The sequence below is a fragment of the Poecilia reticulata genome, linkage group LG11 (assembly GCF_000633615.1).
Source record: "Poecilia reticulata strain Guanapo linkage group LG11, Guppy_female_1.0+MT, whole genome shotgun sequence".
In the NCBI taxonomy this organism is placed as follows: Eukaryota; Metazoa; Chordata; class Actinopteri; order Cyprinodontiformes; family Poeciliidae; genus Poecilia; species Poecilia reticulata.
This window is the reverse complement of record NC_024341.1, coordinates 20202801-20226154: the sequence shown is the minus strand read 5'-3', so window position 1 is coordinate 20226154 and position 23354 is coordinate 20202801. Positions and strand designations below refer to the sequence as shown.

At 39.7% G+C, this 23354-nt stretch overlaps 1 protein-coding gene across 9 annotated transcripts in view; it reads left to right on the top strand.

Annotated features, from left to right (window-relative positions):
* rbms3 (RNA binding motif, single stranded interacting protein) overlaps positions 1-23354 on the top strand; it is a 333346-nt gene that overhangs the window by 235034 nt on the left and 74958 nt on the right. For all 9 annotated transcript variants that reach the window (XM_008422424.2, XM_008422423.2, XM_008422426.2 and 6 more), the window contains 2 exons: positions 12261-12418; positions 20406-20485. In XM_008422424.2, coding sequence (XP_008420646.1) covers positions 12261-12418; positions 20406-20485 — 238 coding nt within the window. The remainder of the gene's footprint in view (positions 1-12260; positions 12419-20405; positions 20486-23354) is intronic.

Below are 23354 nucleotides of genomic sequence, written 5' to 3'. Positions count from 1 at the left end.
GCACTTTATTTTTGTTTTTTGTGGAAACTTTGGATTTAGGTGATGCAGTCAAAAGATATGCACCAATGCGATTGAAAAGAAAAACCCAAATATAGAATAATATGGACATCACGCCAAACTATTGTCCTGGTTAGAGGGTTTGAAGTCGAATCACAATAGAAAGTCCAATTTAAGGATTGCAGAACTGATTACATACTTTTTAAAAGATAAAAGCTCTCTGGTAGCAATGACCAGAGCAGCAAAGTTTCTCACTTCTTCATTGTGTAAACAGCTGCAAAATCATAGACATGCTGCTCCAAAAGCTAAAACAAAGCCTTCAAATGAAAGCCACGATGCTCCTCCTGAACCCAGGGTTCAATAATTGGTTTTCTTTGCAATGCTCAGAGGTTAACTTTGCCAGGGAAGCTGGAAATGTAATTTCTTGATGGTTTGAACATACTCTCTGGGTTCTTTTCTGAGAGACTGGCTACATCACCCTAGCCTGTCAGTCTGCAGTTGTTGTTTCAGTCCCAAACGAATCACTAAAGAAGGATGTTCATCAAATGTTCAGAGCTTTCAGGGCAAATCTGATGAACCCTGGCACCATTTTTTGTCTTTTAAAAGTTTGCGATCAGCCCTGCAATCCTTAAATTGAACTTTTCATTCTCATTTGACTTCAAACCCTCCAACCAGGTTTGTCTGCCAAAAACACAATTCCCCCACATAGACATTTCCAACCTTCTGAAACCACTTAACATCCACTGCCATGGCTCATTTGACCCATGCACCATGGCGTTAACACGTATGACAATTTTATGATGCGGTAAAACCCATTGAGGGCACTTCTGGGGAGCACATGTGGCTCTCGGGGCTGTGCTGAATGAGACAGCTTCTCTGAAGTGAAGATGAGAATTTGGTATGCTGGGCCACATGGGTTTTTTTTAGGGAGTTTTCAAGTGTGATGTGGTGAATTCTTGAGCTCCTGGATGGTTGGTGTTTGTTCGAGATTTTTCCTTTATCTCCCTGGTTCGAAACTCAAAACATCTTAATTTTGTGTCAAGAACGTGTCACAAGGGAACTGTTTAGTTGGCTTTTATAGCAGACAAACCACATTTAGAAGCGTAGGATTCTATTTAAAGTGGTCTTGGTTGATTTATCTTTTATAATTGTCGGTTTATTTATGTTGCATTATGCATCCATCAAAAACTGTCTCAAGTGTCGAGATTTTTCACTTTCATTTGCATTTCATTCTTAATTTTGTGTTAATTATGTAGGAGAATTACTGAACTAAACCAGATATAAGCTATCAAGCCATCTTATAAAACAACATAATATAGCAAAAAATGTTTTTTATTTTGGTGTTGAATATTTACACACTGCGACAGACTGGCGACCTGTACAGGTTGTAACCTGCCTCTCGCCCGGAACGTTAGCTGGACATAGGCACCAGCACCTCTCCCAACCCCACCAAGGGACAAGGGTGTAAAGAAAATGGATGGATGGATATTTACACAAAATGCACCGTAATAATACAATGTAATGGGCCCTAATTTACAATGTGTGGTAGCTTGTCAAATTTCTTGTCTTGCCAAACTACTCTGCTGAAACGGAACAGATTAATTTTAGATTAACCAAACTGACTTTCCTGAATTGAAAGTCAATTGAAACTGCTTCATTATTTCATTTATAAGGACAGTTTTCACCTGTTCACATATTAAGTTATTTCATAATGAAAAAACCAAAACAGATTTATCCCAATTTAGAATCTTCTAGATATCTAATTTAAACAACTAACAGCAGAAAGAAAACCTTAAGTAACTCGTAAAGATGGCTACTAATATCAGCTAAAGGGCTTAGACATCAGTTTTCTTGCAATTTTGAAATGTCCGTTGAAAGAGATTTAAAATTACAATCTTCCATTTCTATAAATATGCTCAAACTAGTAGAATTTTAAACAACTACATACCGGCCCTATGCAGTCGGAGGAAAGAAGGGCTGACCTCCTGGGAGTGAGGTGGCTAATTGCCAAGAATAACAGCCGTTCTTCTGTTTCACTAATGGAAAGTGTTTTAAATGCTTGCCCTTCCCGTCTCCACTTAAAATCAGTAGACCCAATAAAACAAGCTCAAGTTTTTCTTTCCCAATCACGTAGTTCCTCAAACACAGAGAATTATACGCAGAAAACTACTGCAATATTAGAGTCATGGCACTTCATAAGTTTAAAAAGTCTTTTCCACCAAATAACTTTTTTTTTTCTTTTAGAATATGTCCTACACAGCAGTTACTGAATGTCATTTGTTCAGTTGAGTATTCTATTTCCTCTCAGCCAAGAGTAAATCAACTGTTATCAAATGCGTGGTCTGTGTAAGAAGATGGGAATTATTCATATAGTGCAACAGCGGTTCAAAAAAGAGAAAATGAAAAGTAAAATATTTGAAAGACATCTGATGTTGACAGACAAAGCGGGATGAAGAGAGAGGCTCTGCTACAAACTCAATAGACATCCATAATTTGCACAAACTGTATTTTTCTTGCTTCTGAGCTCTTTATATTGGTCAGCTGCGGAAATCGAAGCGGTTGCTTTTAACACCCCCACAGAAACACCCTTCTCAACCCCACAAACCTTTTTCCAAAACTAAAACCTTCCGCACCACTATCCGCCTTCATATGATGTCAGCCAGGAGGAATTCAATCTCTGAAATGGGATATCATGAATGATGCATGAGACGGAAAAATGCATTTACCCAGGCGACAACACAATAAGCTGTTGTTGCAACCACCATAATGTAAAAATGCGAAATTTATGGTGACGAAAATACATATGGAGCCAGGAAGACATTTGTGAATGTTGTCTACTTCCAAGCTGAGGCAGAACTAGCAAGGGCAAAATGTCTTATATGGAAAATCCTCAATTTTTCAACAAAGTATGGACGAATTTGTCCTCAAGTCTACAGGGAGCAGAGCAAAAACTAACTTTGCATGCAGGTCTCACTGCCCACTTATGCGTGCATTAGTTTTGTCTTCTTTTTGGAGGAGCACCGTGCTAAGGCTGACATGCCCATCTTCCATGTTAATAATGGATTTTTGATATAAGCTCCACATGAAATTTTAATCTCTGGAATATTAGCTCACCGAGGGAGATACAAAATCAAATCACGGGGTCGTGATTAAGCGGGCGTAGCCCATATCGACCCATTTAAATTCATATTAACCTAGCATCAAAATGTATGAGCCGTGACACTGATGGCAGACATAATTTAGTGGTGTTATGTCTGTTTTGCAAAGCAAAAGTATGATCAGTTCATCGCTTATCTGAAAAAGAGTGAAAATGAGCCTGGATGTGGGACTTGCTGGATGCAAGGAAATTTTAAAAAGGATGCACCTTTGGGGATCCTAAGTTTAGAAAAAACAGTTTTTTTCTACCATTACCAGTGCAAACATTTAAAATTTGCTAAACTTTTCTTGGGCTTTAATTGGAAACGTACATTGTTGCTTGCTTTACAGCAAACATGCACGCTTGCTACGGTACATAACTTCTCTTCCTCTGTCCTAAACTATTTAAATATCTCTTAGTCATGAGTTGTTTGTCCACGTATCTGTCTGTTGCTTTGTAATAAAATGATAACCTAACCCAGCCCCACTTGCTTCCTGTTAACCACCGTAGATTGGCACCAGCCCCCCAGTAGCCCCCGCACTGGTTTGTAAAATGGAAGATGGATGAATGAACATACCAAAAACTAGTTTTGCACCATAGCTCTCCCTATGCCTCATGTTTGATGCATACTTTACTCCAGCAGAGAGCAGACCCAGCTGAGAGAATAAGTGAAGCAAAGCACCACCACTGTGTTAGCATTCTCAAAGGCTCAATAATATATCACCTAGTTTTGTTCCTTACACAGCATCTATCACAGTGTAACACGGCGAAACTCAAACAGCCATTTTCCATAGCTGTTAATAGGACAAAGATTGACAATGTGTGAATGTTTGTGTACAAACTCGTGTGTCTGTGCATCTATGTGTGACTTTACACTCATGGCATAGGGCTCCGTGCAGGAAGGTATTATCTGTAAAAAGTGTGTGTGAATTGGGTGTGGGCCTTAAAACCAGACTAAATACCTCAGTGCCTTGGGGTGCCAGGACACACGGCGTTGTCATTGGCTTGGATTGCACTCAAGGGAAGAATTCTGTGGCTGAATGATGTGATATATTAAGGTGTGCTCTGCGGCAATGTATGGTAATTTGTTAGACTTTTATTTAATCAGGTACCACTGAATACTAGCCAAACGGAACGCTGCGTGAGCAAGGTGAGCTTTCAAACTCGGGTTTTCCTATATTTTGTCTGTTTTAAAGAAATGTGCTTGTTCCATGTGACGGATTTTAATTTGCCGTTTTGCTGTGAAAACTGTAAATTAGGTTATGGGTGTTTCGATATCCACCATCTGTTTGTGAGTGGATAATCCTGTTGCTGTTTTAAAGGCTGATTGATCATGGCAGCATCCCAATGTGGTCCCAGAATAATCAATCGGTTTAGTATCTTTCAGGACAATAGAAAAATTTATCAATCTGAAATAGGACAGATGACATGATGTGATTGATTTTTTTTTTTGACACATAACTAATTTTACTGACTATGTTCAAATGCAGTAATAACTATTGCAGAATGTTTCATCCATACTTCATAATTATAAAAGATGCAGCATGCACCTTAATTTCTAGCTATTTGAAAGCTTAAAAAACTGTAATATTGAATGTGGAGACTGCATTACTTAGTATTTTAAGTTCAAAAGTTCATAAGTTTCCTCATTGTTGGACAATAAAGGATATTTATATTAAGTTATGAAATTTGCTGCCTTTAAACATTTGATTCTCTGATTAGTTTTTTTGTTAATTCATGGAAAATCAAATTGTCATATGTTTCAGTAAATGTGTGTAAAATTAGAGCAATCTTTTATAGCACATTTATGATATCACACTGAAGAAAGATGAAATTGTTAGCTTTTAAAACAATTAATTTAATAGGGAAAAAGTTTTCACAAGAATTGCTGAAATTTGAGGCTGAAAATCAAAATTTTAGTCTTTTCTGACTGAAGAATGGCGGCTAAGACTTCAGCTGGGTCAGCTGTTAAGCAAAAAGTGAATATGTGGAAAAGCACTTCTTGTTATTGATTCAGCCTTGGTTGGATATATAAAGCTCTGGGCTTGTTTCTTAAGGAACGTTTGCACTGTGGGGAAAAACATCTCCACAGCATGCTGCTGCCACCGTTTTTTTTATCCTGAACATTGTGTGGTCAGGGCAAAGTTCAACTTTATTTTTCTGAGAGCTTTTTAAATATGAGCCACAAAGTGCTAGTCCCAGGCTTACAATTTGCTGTGCACTCTGCACATGGAAACTGCAAACAGTACGTCTGCAGCTTTCTGTAATCTGTAAAAATGGCTTTCTTTTTGCCATGTCATAAAGGTCAGCATTATTAAATACAAGACTATCATTTGCTGTATTGGCAGAGTCAGCCCACCTGAGCTGTAGCTTCTCTAACAAACCCTAAAATGTTTTACAGAAAAGTTGTATTTATTTTAAGTTTAAATATTAAAATGACCTTTGATTAAAATCAGTGGTGCTGGATTTCATTTAAGAGGAAAGGGGACTAATTTCAAATAAACACTACTGCTTTCACTTTTTTAAAATAAAAATAGGCTTAATTTTTACTTCCGCTTTAAAGTCAAATTAAAGTCCCTACCTAAATATTTGTGTAAAAGCTCAGTGGGTATGAATATGTGTACAAGACACTGTAAATAATATGGATTTGGGAGACTAGCCAGCCAACTTCATTGTTTTTGCAGTGGAAAGACTCCAGCCTGGCTGTGCAGTAAATCACTGCCACCAAAATAAGCAAGCTGTAATGCAAAGTTTTGGGAATATAAGGCGTCCGAGTCTCACAGCGGCAGAATTGTAGAGTGTGGAGGAAACATTGGACAACTGCTTGTACAGGAGGTGATTCAGCCATCCGCTGACAAGTGGAAACAGAAACATGGGGAAGCACTCATCAAAGGGCAGCAAACCGTCCTCGTAACTTTGCCTGCTGTTGTCTGACCACCGGATTTACCAGCTGACAGAATGATAGGTCCTTTTGTAGTGCCACCTTTTTGTTTTTGTCTCTGCATTCTCTGGCTCCTCACAAATTAAAAGGACGCTTTTGAAGTTAACTTATAAAACTCTCACTGCCCTCACATCCCCATACCAGCTTCTTCTTGGGTGGACTTGTGTCTTTTGAATGGATTTTGTGTAGCAGGGCTTCCATAGTATGTTCTTAAATCCTCAATCTATATACAAAAAGAAAACATCTTGCTATAGCAGGAACACAGCAGCTACACCATCTTTGCTGTTTCCTCCAACCACTTGACTCATTGCCCATTGTCTTTGGCTTTTATTACTCTCCTCCAAGCCACTGCTTAGTCACACACCAGGCCAAACTGGTATACCTGAGGGTAGTGACTAGTATGCTGTTATCCCAAGGATTGACAGCCTGATACACAAGAACACACAGACTAGTGTGGTTGAATGTGTGTTTGCACACAAGAGAAGCAGCCAGGATCCCCTGTAGTGCCAATTACACATACAGCTCTAATCTCTTGAGCAGGCTGGATGCATAGAGAAAGAGAGGAGACAGAAGCATGGATAAAGGGCTGAGGAGATGAGAGACAGCAGCAGCAGTAGTAATAGGAAGGTTTGGCAAGACGTGTGTGAACTGACGTAAAGAAGAAAGGAGCAAGGAGGAGAAACGGATCACAGAATGCCAGTGAGAATAAAAACCTATGGACGCACATTTCCTCACAAATGTATTTATACGCCTTGAACTTTTTCACATCTTACGTTGCAACCAAATACCGAAAAGTGTCTGTTTGCGGTTTTAAGTATTAGAAAAAAATGAAAAGGTTGGTTTATAAATGCTGTACATAAAATACTTCTCTCTATTGTACATATATGTTTGTTCACTGCACTTTGCTTGAGATAAAGACACAATCTTATGAATGTTGGGATGTTGAAATTTGTGGCTTGCATGGGTCTAAAGAGTCCTGTCAAGTATGTACGATACTTTTAAAAGGCTTTCAGTAAGAATAATGCATGTGTACTAAGATCATGGTTGTGAAAGTCAATTTTTTCACTGGTTTACAATGGGGTACTTTTTCCATTATATCATTGTCCTCTTTAATTTTTGCTATATTTAATCATCCACTGGCTATTCAGAGACAAACTGTCAGTGCAGCTTCAATGTCACACAGGTGGTTGGGTCATTGTGAGCCAAATTAATGAGAAAGTAGGTCATGATGTTGGTTTAACTTTTAGCTTCAAGTTCTCTACATCCCGATGTGAGTCAGTCTTTATCAGTACAGATAAAGTTTCTGCACACTATAGCCTTCAATTAATGCTATGACTAAGGTAAATCTGTGAAATTTGAGTAGCAGTTGCATCAATTCTGTTGCAGTGGTACATATGGTGTGTGAGAGCAACACAATCGTCACAATTTCTGGCGATGCTGGAACATTTAACTCGGGTAGCATTTCTCCATATAAAGAATTGTTTTGATCGTAGCTTATTCAGTAACACTTTATTTGAAGGGTGTGCATAAGACTGGGTTGACACTGTCATAAACATGATATAACACCTGTAATGAACATGAAGGAGCCTTCATGAATGTTTATGACTGTTATGAAGTGTCATTCGGTACATAATGACACCTTTAATTCAAGGTTGACACTTTTAGTGAACTTTTAATGTGATTTTTAGTACAACTTTGAAATAAGTGTCATTATTTACCAAATGACACTTTATGATAAGTTGTAAACATTCATGAAGACTCCTTCATGTTCATAACAGACGTTATGTCATGTTTACGACAGTGTCATGTCAGTCTTTCGCACAATGCACACCCCTTCACATAAAGTTTTACTGCATATTCATTTGGCAGAGTGCCCCAATCAAAGTTTAGATCTGTGGCTAAGCTTAACATTTGTTTGCAGATGCTCCCTGTGCGTTCTGGTTGAGTTTGAGCCATTTTATAAAACAAAGAATCCTCAGAACCTCAACTACAGATAAATACAACTGATGGAGGCATGTGCAAAAGAATTGCATTACCAGAAATCACAGTAAGCACAATGGAAAATGTAACATGAAGAAATACGAAAAACTTCAGGATGAATACTTAACATAGGTACTGCATGTGGCGTGAAGAAAACTGGGAAAGAAGTCGAACAAATGCGAAGGAGATGTAGAGAGATAAATGTGTTGACAGGAGAGTGAGGGCAGCTCCCTTACTCTGTACAGTGTTGCATGCAGAGCCCCAGGTCAAGACACGCATCCGTCTCTCTAACTTTTATCAGTTAAAGTGATACAGCCCTGAGAGCCCCATAGGCACAGCAGGAGACTTCTAAACCTTGATGTCTCTTTTTCCTCAAGCATTATCAAAAGGTAGCAAGGGCTTCCTTTAATGTGTTATATCTGCCTGTCATGTCAGCTCCCTCCATCTTTCTTTTTTCCCACCTTTTATTATTCTTTAACCTCCTGCTCATAATCAGACTGAAAAATCATTGCGCTTTTTCTGTTTTTTTGTATTATTTTCCACTAATACTCTCCCTCCCCCTCACCGCAGCATGGTAATGTTCTCCGAAATTACAGTGAGGTAAACAGAGCAGGGGAGTGGAAATGAAATAACTGCTACAGGGCTGTCAGGTCTGGCAAGGGAGCCATCCGTCAGCAGGAAATGACACGTCGTTCACCCCCCCATCCTGTCACACACACGCAGACGCGCACGCACGCACGCGCACACACACACACACACACACACGCACACACACGCACACGCACACACACGCACACACACACACACACACACACGCACACACACACACACACACACACATAGTTTGATTCCTCTTCTCCTCCTGGTGGCAAGGTGAAGGAATTATGCTCATCAAAGCCTGAGCGCAGCCTGGAGCCTTTCCATTAACCTTATACAACATTGGTCAATGGCGAGGGGATGGACACACGCAGCAAGGGTGGGCTTTTAAAACCATACGCGCTAACACACACACGCATACAGTATAAACTGTAAACTGTACCTTTAATGGAACAAAAGCCCCATACATAATCGCATTGAGATCAGATACACACACACACACGCGCGCACACACACCTCAATTACCTTTTCATTCATAGCCTGACAGCAGTGCATGTGCAAGATCTGACATTAAAGGAAATTAAATCTCCTTGTGGAATGGGCCAGCCCATCTCACCTCGCTGTCAAAATACTCCTATTTCCACTCCTCTCCCCTAACCTTCTCATCTGGGTATTTAGAGCTTTGTGGTGCGGAACGTCATCAAAGAGGAAAAGTTAGTGAGGCAGCCGCGCTTAAAGGAGGCCTCCCTGCGATAATACCCGCGCAAACGGAGCCCCTCTACAATTAGCCCACGCACCCAAATTACCGCTTCACGTTCTGATGCTTTCACGCACTACACAAACTGCACACACACACACACGTGCACACACACACACTGACTTATCATTGGCTTAGCCCAGTGAGTGAGTCACTAAGTCAGTTAACTCTTTGATCCAGACCTCCTTTCTGCTTTCAGATATGAAGCCTATCTGACATAATCCTGAAAAACATTGGCTCACGCAACCAATGAGACTCAAAGAAAAGTGCAGCTGCAAGGCTACATACTCTCAAGGGACTTAGCTGGTAGAGTGACACATGTACAGTAGATTCTTTTTTACAGGAAGATTTAATTAAGCCTCATTGAGATGTCAGATCCTGCATCATACGAACTCATGTGATCTTTTTTCTCATGCGTCCAAATGCAGCAAACCTGCATAGAAAGGAGTTTGCCTCATAATTCACTTCATATTTGAAGGGGGAGGGGAAACGCTGGGATCCTGGGCACCAGCCTTTTCCCGAAGGTTTTAATCGGATCAAATATGGCTTGTCAGATACATAAGCTAATTAATCAAGGGAGAGACCAATCCCCTCTTTTAGCAAATGGAAATATGGAGGCAGGACATTGGCGGAGACACTTCCTCTCCTCCTTCAACTTTTCTCGATCAACGAGATGCAGAAAGAGACCAGCTGAGAAAAGATTGCCTGTAGTGAATCATATAGTCTTTAAGGATTCTGTCTTTAGAGAAAAGACATTCATTCTGCCTGATGTTTTTCCACAACCCCAAGCTGGGAAGATGATGGATTCCTGATTTTAATACTAACCGGAGCTGCTGTTTACAGAACTTATGTATGAAATATCCTCTTTGACACTAAATCAATTATTAAAGCAATATTCCCTGACATGAAAACAAATTCGACTGCTGTGGATGCCGTTTACATTAATTTCTCTCATGTAAGATTTTGTGCCTTACGTTTCTGAATATACATAGGGTAGAGCAAATTTATTATCATCACTAAAAAAGATGTGTAAATTGTCTTAAATGCAGTTGATCTATTATTGCTTTGGAATATATTAAAAAAAATAATTTTGGCCACATTTTTCTGTTGTAAAATTTCCATACTAAGAAATTATTGTTTTTATAATCCTTGATGCCAAAATAATTGGAAGCATGATCAATCTTATCAAAATAAATTTTCCATACTCAAATGGTTGCAAGTCATCAAACAGTTAAAAGTTTACTAACGGGAAAAGAGGCTTCTTAGTCTCTAGTTTAGTCTCTAAGACATTGTCCAACAATCACAAATGTAAATTTTGGGACTTAGATAAATGTTAGGACTTTAGCTAAAACTGTGTGCTTTGGTCAGAGGAGATGAAATTTAGATTTTCAACAAAAAAAAAGAAAAGAAAGGAAAACACTGTGTGAAACACAGTGTTTTATAAAAACTCCTCATTGTTAAATATGTCTGGCAATCTTTGATGCATTTGGCCCATTTCTCTACCAAACATCCTGGAAACTTTATGACAGCACATTATATCAAATACTCTTTACAATAGTCAAGATATTTGAAATGTATTTAAAAACTGGAAAGCAATGATCATTGGCATAATTATCCAAAACATATTGCCTAATCTTCAGAGAAACGTTTTCATCAGACACAAATATTTTTTATTATGGTGTTTGCTCCCATAATCTTTCTCGCAACTATAGTGCATTGTACACACTAGATTTTTTTTTCGTCCATTGTTCACATATTTTATCACAATCATATAAAATAATATGCTGTTTGAAGGGATTAAAGATTACAATCCAGAATAAGAAGAATATTTGTAGACTTATTCAGGTCGTTAAGACAAAAAAGCTGCTTTATTCTAAAGATTTCAGATGTTTTTTTTTTTCATGTTATAATACATTTTACCTCCAAACAAATAACTCAAAATAAAAGAGGACATTGCATGGTGTGGCTGGCGAAGTGGGTGTAAAGCTCATTAAAACCTCATCAAGTCTTTGCTCTCATTTTATTTTCCTGGCTTATAACCACACCATAGTTGGCGGTCTGTAGCGCTGCATTAGCCCATGGCATATTTAACTCATGATGGTCTCAACTGCAGTTCAATAAAGGGTTCAGGGATGTATCTCGCATACAGGGAAACTTGGGACGGCTGCCTGATTGGATGAGTCACTTACTACCTGGAGGAAGGATGCTATGCTAATGTGCTTACAGCCTACAACATCATAAATCCATAATTAGCACTGAGGATGGCATTTCATGCTTAATTTAAGCACTGAGTGATTTGAAACGTAGATGGTATAGTGAGTTACATTGTGACTGCCTGACTCAGTGGATGATTGACTGGTTGGGCGGTCTCAAGCTGTTTCATGGGGGAAACTCGTAACTACCTCAGGCTAAGCCCACCACCAGCTGCGCAGCTTCCCCCAGCAAAGAGCTGCTTCTGGAAATATTGAAATCTCTGTCGCTCAATAGCTCACCCTTTTCTCTCATTTGAGCTCTAAACTTGACCATTTAAACAACTGCTCTTGTAAATATATGCGTCATGTGAAATGCTAATACAGGCTTGACTGTCGTACCTTCCACTCCCGTGAATCTCTTAAAATGATCACACACATGCGCTCAGAGCTTGACGTCTGTAAATTGATGTAGTCACCGAGCATTTGATCCGATAAATGTGTTTGTCTGAGAGGACAAATGCTTTTTAACCAGAGTTTGGTTGTAGTTTGCCATATTTCAACCGATCTAGTGATTATCCATCACAATTATGTCATCGACTGACCGATTTACATTTCTTTCCTCTCAACTGTGTCGTATTTTCCCCTTTCTGTCGTTGGCAGCAACAAGAGCAGGACCCCACAAACCTGTACATCTCCAACCTGCCAGTGTCGATGGATGAACAGGAGCTGGAGAACATGCTGAAGCCCCTGGGTCACGTCATCTCTACAAGGATACTTAGAGATGCCAATGGGGTCAGCAGAGGAGTCGGCTTCGCCAGGTAAATAAAGATCATAAATCAATGGGCAAAAATTGACTTGTTTGTCCTTGCATCTTATAGGAGAAACGGTTGTCCTAAAAAATCCATAAATTCCCGTGACTTCAGCTCTACATTGAAAATGTTATGTCTCTGGAGTAAGTGGAGGTATCTTGATGGCTCATACTTATCAAAGTAATGGTTCTTTAAATTCTGAGAAGTTCCCTATAGAGCCATAAAAGAAATTGTACAACTGTTGTCTTGGGTTGAAACTATTACTGAGGATTTAAATAAACGTGGGTATCCAACACACACCGAGAATGTGTGTCGACATCAGAAAATTGCTGTTAAACTCTACAACTCTTGAAGAATAGACTTGCAGGAAGCCCAAGCTTAAAATGCTACGATAAAACATTCAGTTGTGTTGATCACAGCAGCTGAGTATAACTGGAAGCCATACTTTTCAGATTCTCATTTGTAAAAATAAAAAAAGGACAAACATCTTAACGTTGGACTTCAGAATTGTATACTGTTTGTGCCGGTTTTTAACACATAGCTCTCAATAAAATAAAGTTTGTAGTTGTAAACTGATAAATTGTGAAAGGTTTCAAAAGGAGTGGATACTTTTATAAAGCAGATCCAGTGTCCATGTGTTTCACAAGCACGGATAGTGGCTATTGAGCCACTGAAAAGTCACTGCTGCTGTTTTTCTAGAGCTAAGTCTGTCATTTAACAGTTTTTTTTTTCCCATTTTCTACTTTGGAAAGTTTCTTCTACAGCTTATTAATCCCCCAAAGTCATAAACCACTCTGTCCTTGTCCTCGACAGCAGCCACCAGGCTCTCATTCCTCCCTGTTTACCCAGAGGAGGCCGGTGACGGCCACACCACCGCCATCTTGCAGGGATTTTTCTTAATCACCTGCTCTGGCTAAACTCCTCTCCTATTCCCTTCTCTATTACTGAAAGGTTAAAGCAGGATAGATGAACGCATACACACCAAATAAACAACTGCACAAATAAGCATATGCGCAGATAGATCCCACGTGCAAGCCGTTGTGCACATATAACAACACACATTAAAAACTAGCCTCTTAGTTGCACTCCCTCAAACAGGCAGCCCTCCTGCAGACCAGCAAACAGAGCACAGCAACAACCTGCCACAGGCCACCTGTTCAAGCAGCCCTCCTGTTCAAGCAGCCCTCAGTGGCTGCAGGAACAGACATGATGGAAAGGGAATCTGAGAAAGCGGCTACATGAGAGGGACGCGGGTGTGACGCATCTGTCTCAGAGAAACAAGTAACTTTAGAGGTCACTATGAAGAGACAAAATGTTTTTTTTGTTTTTTTTAAGAGATGATCAGAAATTTTTACAGAAAGCGAAAGGAGTGAGAGAGGCAAAGTTAAAAAAATTATTATACGGGCATGGATGGCTGAAGAAATGATCGATTATAGTAAAAAAGCAAAATGTGTCCGTAAAAGAAGCCAGAAGGACAACTGTCCACAGAAGACAAAACAGATCAATGGACTACATAAAATGTAGACCTCCCATTAGCTGTGTCAACAGACAGACAGACAGGCAGCTGCTGAGGGCTGGACTGTGAGGGGCATTAGAGAGAGTAAACTGAGCTAAGTGTTTGTGGGCTGATCCATTACTGTTATCAGAGCCCATTACTCCAGCCCCAGCACTAATCATTGCAGACAGCAGCACCTGATGCCATTAACCAGCAGCATACTCACAAAAGCCAAACCTGCCTCCCCGTCTACCTGCCTGACTCTGCAGCTGACTGACCAACACACAGCCTGGCTCACTGGTTTGTTTCCAGTCTGCCTGCCTCATTTGCTCCTAGTCTTCTGGGCTGATTTCTACCTGCTGTGGTGATGGAGAGACGATGACAAGAGATGGTGTTTTTACAAAACAAACAAAAAAAATTGTCATTTTTAGAAAAAATGACAAAGGCGTGCTCTGCATTAGCAACTCTTACCATTTTTAAAAACAAAGGAAATATGCTAAAATGTTTTTTTTTTTTTTTTAACAGTCATCCACTTTTTAGATACAGGAGAAACGCGCTTAGAATTGGCCCTAAATAATCTCGGTGCTGTTTTTACCATACCATTCACTTAATCCAGATGTGACTTGATCTTAATGACACAGGAAAATACTACAATAAAATGATTACTCACCTGCACTGGCTCATATTTGGAACATGCTGCTGCGTCCTGGCAACCCGGTGGTAGGAGATGCCAAACAGACGACGACAACTGACCGGTTCATATTTATAGTCGGTTTACCATAGCAACTAGTCTCGTTATTAGCCAATGTTAATGTCTACGACAGTTCATAATAAACTATTAATATTGATTGTAATACTAATTCACCAACTAATACCTAAAATCAAAAACTCTCAATTGTTATTTATGTTGTGTGTACATCAGCTGTGGGTGTGTGCGTTGGGGTAAAAATAAGACGAAAGATTCTCAAAAATGGTCAGTCTGGACTTGCAACAAGATGGCTCCTGTGACTAAAAGAAAAAGAAATTAGTCCCAAGACGGGGGATCTAATGAACCACATGTTGCATGTTACCCACAAATATTTCAACACACATGGTACACTGGAGAGTGGATGTTGGAGAGAGTGATGTATTTGAGTCTCTTGAGATCCAGTCCTGGTTCATGACAGACTGTGAATTACTTTCCTTCAGTGATGTGACAGGTGAAACAAATGAGGCTCGGTTTGCATGCAAAACCTAATGTTAACACATTTATCACTCAAAAAATTAACCATAAAAATAAATCATGAAACATGAAAATAAATCAAATCAAAGAAAACCTGTTGAATTAATGATGCGTCTTAGTCTTATGCTTAGCTATATATTATTGCTCTAATGCTATCTTGCACCTGGTTTGTCATTGTTATCTTTAAGACAGATTTTTCCTCTCTTGAAGTAAATTTTCTTTTCTTAAGGAAGAAGAAGAGCTCAGAACAACTGTTCTTGTCTGGTATTGTGTTTTCTTCTCTTTTGGTTCTGTGGTGTCTGTGGAAGAAATCTGGTCAATTACTGTCCTGGAAGAGTCAACCTCTGGTTTAACTTAGTGTGGTCACTGCGTTTCCCCCCGTCCAGTTATAGCTTGATTTGCATGGTTACTAAAGGAATGGTCTCAAACCTTTGCTGCTGATTTGGAATTGAAACAAAGAGATGACCGCACTACTCCAGGCATGTCTTGGTTTCTGAAAGCTGTTTCAGGAAATTGAAGGTTTGCAGTGGAAGTCGGGAGCAATTTCTACCATTGGAGGATGCTGGAGCCACATTTTTGTCCTAGGAAGAGAAGTAGGGCAAATTGAAAACTGGCCTCCCTTAGCAAGCAAGGTTGGATCTAAAAACAGCTGGTAAAGGGACGTTAGAGGCCCTCCTCATTGTTGGGAAATTTGCAAGAGAAGAAGATGAGAACCTAAATCCTTTCTTTACGTACACAGAGCTCTAGGTGTGACTGTGTCCATTGTAAAGCGTGTAGGATGATATGCGATGCCGTAGGCCTGTTTTTCTCTTTACCATCCTGGAAAACGTGTGGAATTAAAGGACTTTTAGATGCATTTAAAGACACATTTATCCATGAGTCAGTCTATGTAAGTAGACTATTCAAACTAGGTATTGACAGTTCTTTGTTTGCTACTAATATAAACGCACTCTTTGAAAAGGTTTGAGCTAATTGCTTGATTCTGAGTGCCAGTGAAGTGCTCAAGGCCACCAACCATATTTATTGATCAGCTAAGCCGCATTGACCTCTTAGTAGCAGTCAGGGCAAAGTGGAAAAATAAAGAAAGATGTGAAAGAGGGTGGCAGCAGGGTCAATAGGAAATCATACCAGGAAGTGTGAAAGATTATTTATTTTGAAAGATAATGGTAATAAGCGAGAGAAAAGAGAGACAGATGTTGATGTTAAGTGGCTGCTATACGGAAAGAAAGGAATGCACAGATAAAGAAAAGAAAGGCACGGATAGTAAGAGAGAGCAGGCGAAAAAAAGAGTGAGCATAATGGTGAACGATGGAGAAAATAACCAAGGTTGAAAGACGGGGAGGAATGAGAGAGAGACGTCAAAAAGAAAGGGTGTAGATGAGCTGGGAGTAAGATGGATGGGACGGTGAGAGCGATAAAGAAGCTATGGTTTAAAAAAAAAAAGAAGAAGAATGAGGGTTGCGATAGGGGAGGGATGAGAGACAAAGGACAGAGAAGTGAGAGGCTGACAGGATGATATGAGTATTTCAGGAGGTGTGGGTGAAAAAAGCATGAAAATGTGGAATGCAATGAATTCTGCACATTCCGGGAGCATATTATAATAAAGGCACTGCAGTTGCTGGGGCCTGCATTGAAAAACAATCTCATTTTCATATCGGGCTTTTCTGTGTAAGGAAATCTGAAATGTATTTACTGCAAAGGTTTGCAAATTCATGCATATAAATGTTTGTTTTTAATATGTTACTGTGACCTAACTTTATTTGGCTTTTTGATAGCAATTCCTTATGCACAGAAAAGCAAATCCAACTGTTTGACTGGAGTTGCTGACTTTTCCTGTAGCGTCTTTAAATTTAAATAGACTTTGGGGGTAGCAGTGTAAGAATTAAAATCCATCTATTCCCACTCATTGTATTATAATAGAATCTGTTTTTGTGATGTGTCTAAGCTCACCAGAGGATGGGGACGTTTTGATTCGGCTGAGTTTGAATTCAAGATGTTATGCAAGACTTATGGCAGGAAAAGGCCTTTGTCACATCTACACGAAGTCCATGCTGACCAGCATTTTTAGCATTCACTCCATTTTTTCCCCAAACTCTTGCCAGCACCAAGAACAATGCTATCCTTCGTACGTATGATCCGAGTAAGAGCCTCATTTCTAAATTATATTGTGTGTTGTACACACCAAGCTTTCTACACACACATCAACAAGCACGTTAAGGTTAGACACCCTGATGGAATCAAGGTGATCTAACGTGACTGCACTGCAGTGAGTAAAATGTCAGATAAAATAGAGAACAGAGTTGGCAGGCGTGGGAGGCCGCTGTTCGCACAACCAGTTGGTTGTGGAACTTCCTAAGTACAGGATACAAGCAGCGATTTATTCTGAATTAGAGTCGGACAGAAGCTGGATTTTCTCCGGGGCCAATTCAGATCCCGGCTGTTGTAACTGGCCCTTGAGTGCTCGCAAATCAGTATTGGGTCAGAGTTGACATTCAACTTGATCCTATTTTTGTTCATTTGGAGAATAAATAGGGGCCTGGTTGGAAACAGAATGATACAGGCATTGCATAGACAGTTTTTTTTTTCCACCAGGGAGCAGCCCTTGAACATTTGGAAAACCTCTCTGATCAGGTTTTCATCAGTTCGTAGTCTTTTTCTGAGATCCTGGTTGGAAGTGAGTCAGCCCTTTGTGAGATTTACAAGAGACACCAATGGGGGGAACATCCAGATATTCTCATCATGCTCCACCAGTGCAGATTGCGTACCCCTTTCCTGTCTATCCATCTAGTGAATGTCTGCTCACTGGCCTGCAAGACGGAGAAGCTGCTCCTTCTCGGCACAGAAAACTCTGTAGGACTTCTGTAGAACTGCCGCTCTCTCCTTTACGAAAAGGTGGCTCCGTTAATATATATGAAACAAAACACTTCTGATGCCGGGCTTCCAGTTGTTTCATCTCAGAGTGAAAAAGAGAGGCGGAGGAAACTGCTTTAATATAAATGAAGGTTGGTGTACTAATGTCACTGTATTAGACATATTCCTCACCTGGAGTCTTTTTTTTATGAACTGTAATCCCTTTTATTTGCCAAGGGAGTTTTCCTCATTTGTTCTGGTCGATGTTTACATCCCACCACAGGCCTGAACATCGGAAGCTGAAAAACAGATCACTGAGCTGATAACAGGTCTGGAGGAAAAAACAGCCAGACTCTCCCTTTATTGCTCTTTGGGATTTTACCAGCACACACCTTTCTAATAAACTACCAAAATAGAAAAAGCATGTAAAGTGTCCCACCAGAGAGACAAGCAAACTGGACCACACAGTCTTAAAAGAAGTGCAACATGCTGTCTGTGCAACTTTAGGACTCTCTGATCTTCGTCTTCTTCATCTCATCCCAAAATACAAGCAGGAACTGAAAACGTCTAAATCTCTTAGAACTGTTGAGAAAGGCTGATGCGTTAAAGTAGATGTTACAGGCCTGTTTTGCATAAGTTTTGCATAAGTGTGTACAGACTTTCTTCACATGCAGCAACAATAAATCACGGTTCACTTCACATCTGAGGAAGTTGCTTTGGACCAAAGAAAATGACTGCAGTGGTTTGGACCAGGCCTTACGTAGACAAGAAACGAATTAATCAAGGAAGTCAGTGCAGCAAAGAGAAACTGTCAGACGTGTTTTCAAAAACATCGCCTTTCTGCATCCCACCATCATCCCGGTCCCTTAGAAATGGAAAATCACAGGTGAAATGACTGCAGATCTGTCGCCCTGAGGTCTGGCGGATGATATTACCAGCTTGGCACAACACTTCATCTTGTACCACTTTGACCATCAAGAGATGTAACACCAGGATCATGTTTGTGGACTACATGTTAGGCCTCCGACTCCATTAACCCAAATGTCCTCCACCAGAATTCGGTTGACCCGTCAGTAGATCGCCGGCTTCCACCAGGAGTATTTCTCTCACCACATAAATGACTGGACCCCAGCCGACCCATCAGTGAAAGTACAGAAGCCCTTGTAAAATTCATTTTTGTGACATTATCTAGTGAAATGGTAGAGGTAAAAAAAAAAAAAATGTTATAAGCAAAGATTTAGGAAACAAATGTTACAGAATTTCCTTTGTTCCACAGAGAAGTGACTTGATAATTTATTGATAAGTTTTTGACTTGCAGGAATAAGAGGAACATTTTTCTCACTTTGAAAAAAATGATTTGTATAAATACTGGAACAACTTTTAAAGCAAAACCATCCTAAACAAATCTTAAGCAACAAAATTGTTCAATTGCCAACTTTTAAGTGGCATTGATACAAAATGCTAATGAGTTGTGATACAGCTCACAAAGGAGTAGAGAAGTAAACAATTTCACTTTGATCAATATATCTTTATTTCATTATTGCTTTGAATCTTTTAAAAAAAGCACTTGATACAAAATATTACATTCTCCAAAATTGTAAATAACGTCTTATCTCTTGGATATTGAATGATTCATATCCAAACATTGCGTAAAACTGCCTTTTAAAACACGCATAAGGTCGAAACTGGACATTTATCGTAGCACGATAGTTCGGTGACAGGTGATGTCTTTTTATCTCTGCATGCAAACAAGCTGTGCATTTGTGCAAAATGTGTTTGATTTACTAATACACGTGTTTTATGTAATGTCTAACAGAATGGGCATGTGGTGTGAAAGATCAGAGCCCTCCCACTGGCCAGCTGTTTGACTTCTTCTCAGACTTTGATCCAGTGCCTGGGAGAGAGAAGATGGGTTATTCAGCTTGATGTCTTTTCTCTCTCAGTACACAATACATGAGCTATTGTTTTCACAACATTTTTACACGTTGCCCATAAATAATCCTGCGTTTTCTGTTACGTCCGTGAAGGCTTTTAAGTAGCACTTTTGGTCCTCCTTTGCCTTTAAGTTTCGATTATGCAGCACACAGGCTGCATAACAACCTTTTCCATTAAAGGCCTGAATTTCATTATCAGCGTCTTACGCATGCAGACAATAATGTTCCACAGTAGAGAGACAGGCAAATTCTTGATGGTCTGACTGGAGACCATCTGTCTTTTTTGAAAGAACACACTGATTCTACTCTGCCAAAGGGAATGCAGTCGTCAAGTAGAGTGTTTTGCAGAAACAAGGACAGGTTTTTCTAAAAAAAAAAAAAAAAAAAAAGTCACATTTTTAGTAATAAATTTGAGGTTACTACAGAATTACAATAGTAGTCATGTTGAAATTGAAGCTTATTTAAATTTGAATTTTTTTATTTTTTCAATTGCAGGATGGAGTCAACAGAGAAGTGTGAAGTTGTGATACAGCATTTCAATGGAAAATACCTGAAAACTCCACCAGGAATCCCAGGTGAGTTTTCTCTCCTTTTGCCTTTCCTAACTCTTCAGCATTTCCATTTCATTCAGTTGTAAAAAAAAAAAAAAAATGCCACCCTTTCAAAAACGACTCCAATATTTAATTCAGTTGCTGTAATTTAATATCTAGATCAGACGAATAGCGGGGTATACACAGTGGCTTCTGACACCTAAGCTGATCATCGTGGCATTTCCTCAATAGCTGGTGATTCTGTAGGGCTCTTTTCCTCTGACTCTCTCAATTTCTGTGTCGCCGTCTCCTTCTCTCTCTGGTGGTGCACTTGCTGCAGGCTGGGACTTCTTGGTCAGGAGAAAACCCTCTTAATATTCACACTCATGCCTCTGTGCTGTTCTTTTCAATCTACTTAAGAGCTTGCACTCTCGCCTCTTTTCACTTCTGCTCCTTCTTTCTGTTGCAGTGTCCTCTTCCCTTCCTGCTCTGCTTTTCTGGAGTCACCCTGTAGAGAGCAGTCAAGGAGAAATGAAGCATAAGTTAGGTGTGTTAGCACAGAGATTTCTTAAGTGTCCAAAGAAGGATTGGAATTTACGGAAACAATGCAAGGAGAATAAAGATGCTGAAGTGTCAAACGAGAAGGATTGGAATTTAAGGAAACAATGCAAGTCTTCAGGCTTGGAAAGGCTTTTTAGAAGCAGTAGGCTGACAAAAAAAAAGTAAACTGGGAGGAGAAAAAATATACCGACGTGTCAAACGAGAAGGCCCGAGGAAATGGAAAGTGCTGCTTTAGCTCTATTGAGTCCAGGTGCTTCGGTATTTAAATTTTCCTGAGATGTGCTGGCCAGATAGGCCGATATGCAGAGATTTCCTCCTCAGCTGTCAGGTTTTTTATTATCGCTCACCTCATCAACGATAGGCACAGAAACACATCCATAAATTGGTCTCCACTATCCAGTGATATCGGAGAAAAGTGGACTTGGAATGTCCACACATGCTCAGCCAGTGCATAGCCAGCAGCCATTAAAGGCGATGTGAGCGGTTATATTGAAGTTTATCTGTAATAGGAAACCTTTAAAGCCGTAATATGAGGTTGACCTTCGCCTTTAAGGGTCGATCTCCCTGCTGCTCAGGCTTTATTATTGTAAATGGATTGTTCAGGCTCGTGCCAAGCTTGGAGATTTACTACCTTCATTGAGGAAAATCCTTCTGTGAATTAGGAATGGCTATGTTTACAAGTTTTGCTTCGCAGCCACCGAGGGGTGCTTGGAAAATCTAGTTTTCCCACAATCCCTCAAATAAACGTCTGTTAAAGAGAGCCGCTGCCTTCTTCTGTTGCTGCCAGGTGTAATTTGAGATCATTTTTTGGAGTAGATGTATATTTTTGATTCTTTGCAGCTTGTAGTAATTGCTGAAGGATGTGATTCTGATGAAGTGCTACGTTGACATAAAATGCATCCTCAGAGCAAAGATGCACAGACAGACAATTTAGAAGGAGCCTGATTTACAAATGTCTGAGCATCAGAAACGACACTAACATTGCAACATGGAAACTGCCAGTCAAAGTTAGATGATTTCAATATATTGTTAGCATAATTTGTATGATGTTATTACACACACACAACCTTAAATTCCTGAATGATGTCAGGAATATTTTTTTATTAGTGCCTCAAAATGGTTTGCACAAATAAAATAGCAAACTTCTATGTATCTAATCAGCGTTTTGTTTGACAAAATGTTTCCTGACAGCGGGATGCTGCCAGCACTCTATTTTACTGTGTGGTTTTCAGGATAGAAATGTACTGTCAATCATAGCATTTTGCACAAAAAATAACATTTTGGTTAAATCTAACCTCCAGCGTTACTCTGTGTAAAACTGAAAAGCTTTCTTATAACTATGGCTTACCAACCGTCACTTTTCCATAAAGATCCAAAATTGTTTATTAATTAAATGCTTGTTATATTTTATTTAGCTGTATCAGAGTAAAATGATCTAAAGACAAATGCATGTTACATTTTTGAGGTTTTATTTGTTTAAAAAAATCAAATCGAAAGTTGTGTAAGATTTAGCTGCTTCTTCATTCTCCACTTTGTGTTGGGCCAGCACATGGAATTACGACAAAATACATTGAAGTTCGCTGTTGTATTGTGACTAAATTGGGAAAGTTCAAGAAGTTGACTAATTTTGCAAGGCGCTGTACAAAAACAAACATAGGCTGTCTTTGCCTTTGGTAAGTAAGTGTGTTGTTTTGTTTTGTTTTTTTTGCTTCCTGATATAATCCATGTTGACTGGTGCTCTGCTGCACTTAGATTCCTGGACTTTCCTCTTTTATCAGACTCAGATGTTGCAGAAGACTCGAGGCTTGTTTCTGTTTCAAACTTACAGAGTAAACAACTACTTTTTGCATGCAAGTGGACATGCAGATTACATTTTCACTGCATTCCTATTTGTCTTTTGTCCAGATTGAACATTGCATATTTAGATTTCGCAAGTCTAAAGCAGATACATCTACTTCTTGTCTACTGACAGAGTCTACGCCACAGTGCGTGTGTGTGTGTGTGTGTGTGTGTGCGCGTGTGTGTGTGTGTGTCATGTTGGTGGGATTTCCCCCGAGCCCTTTGCTATGCAGGCCAGCTTCTTCATTCATCGTGCTTTGACAGCTCAGCGGCACCCCTCGGGGTCCTCTCACCACACACAGAACAGCAGGATCGTCTGTGTGCATGTGTGTGCGTGGTTTTGCTACACCCATCATGACTAACCACAGCGAGCCTAAACACCAACTACAAAAATGCAAAAGGAAGGTCCAGGAGCCATGACTTTGACCTGGGTGGAATGTCACCATCAACTTAATGCTAATGAGAAACAGTTTTTTTTTCTCTCTCTGAAGAATATATAGGGAGGTGTATATAT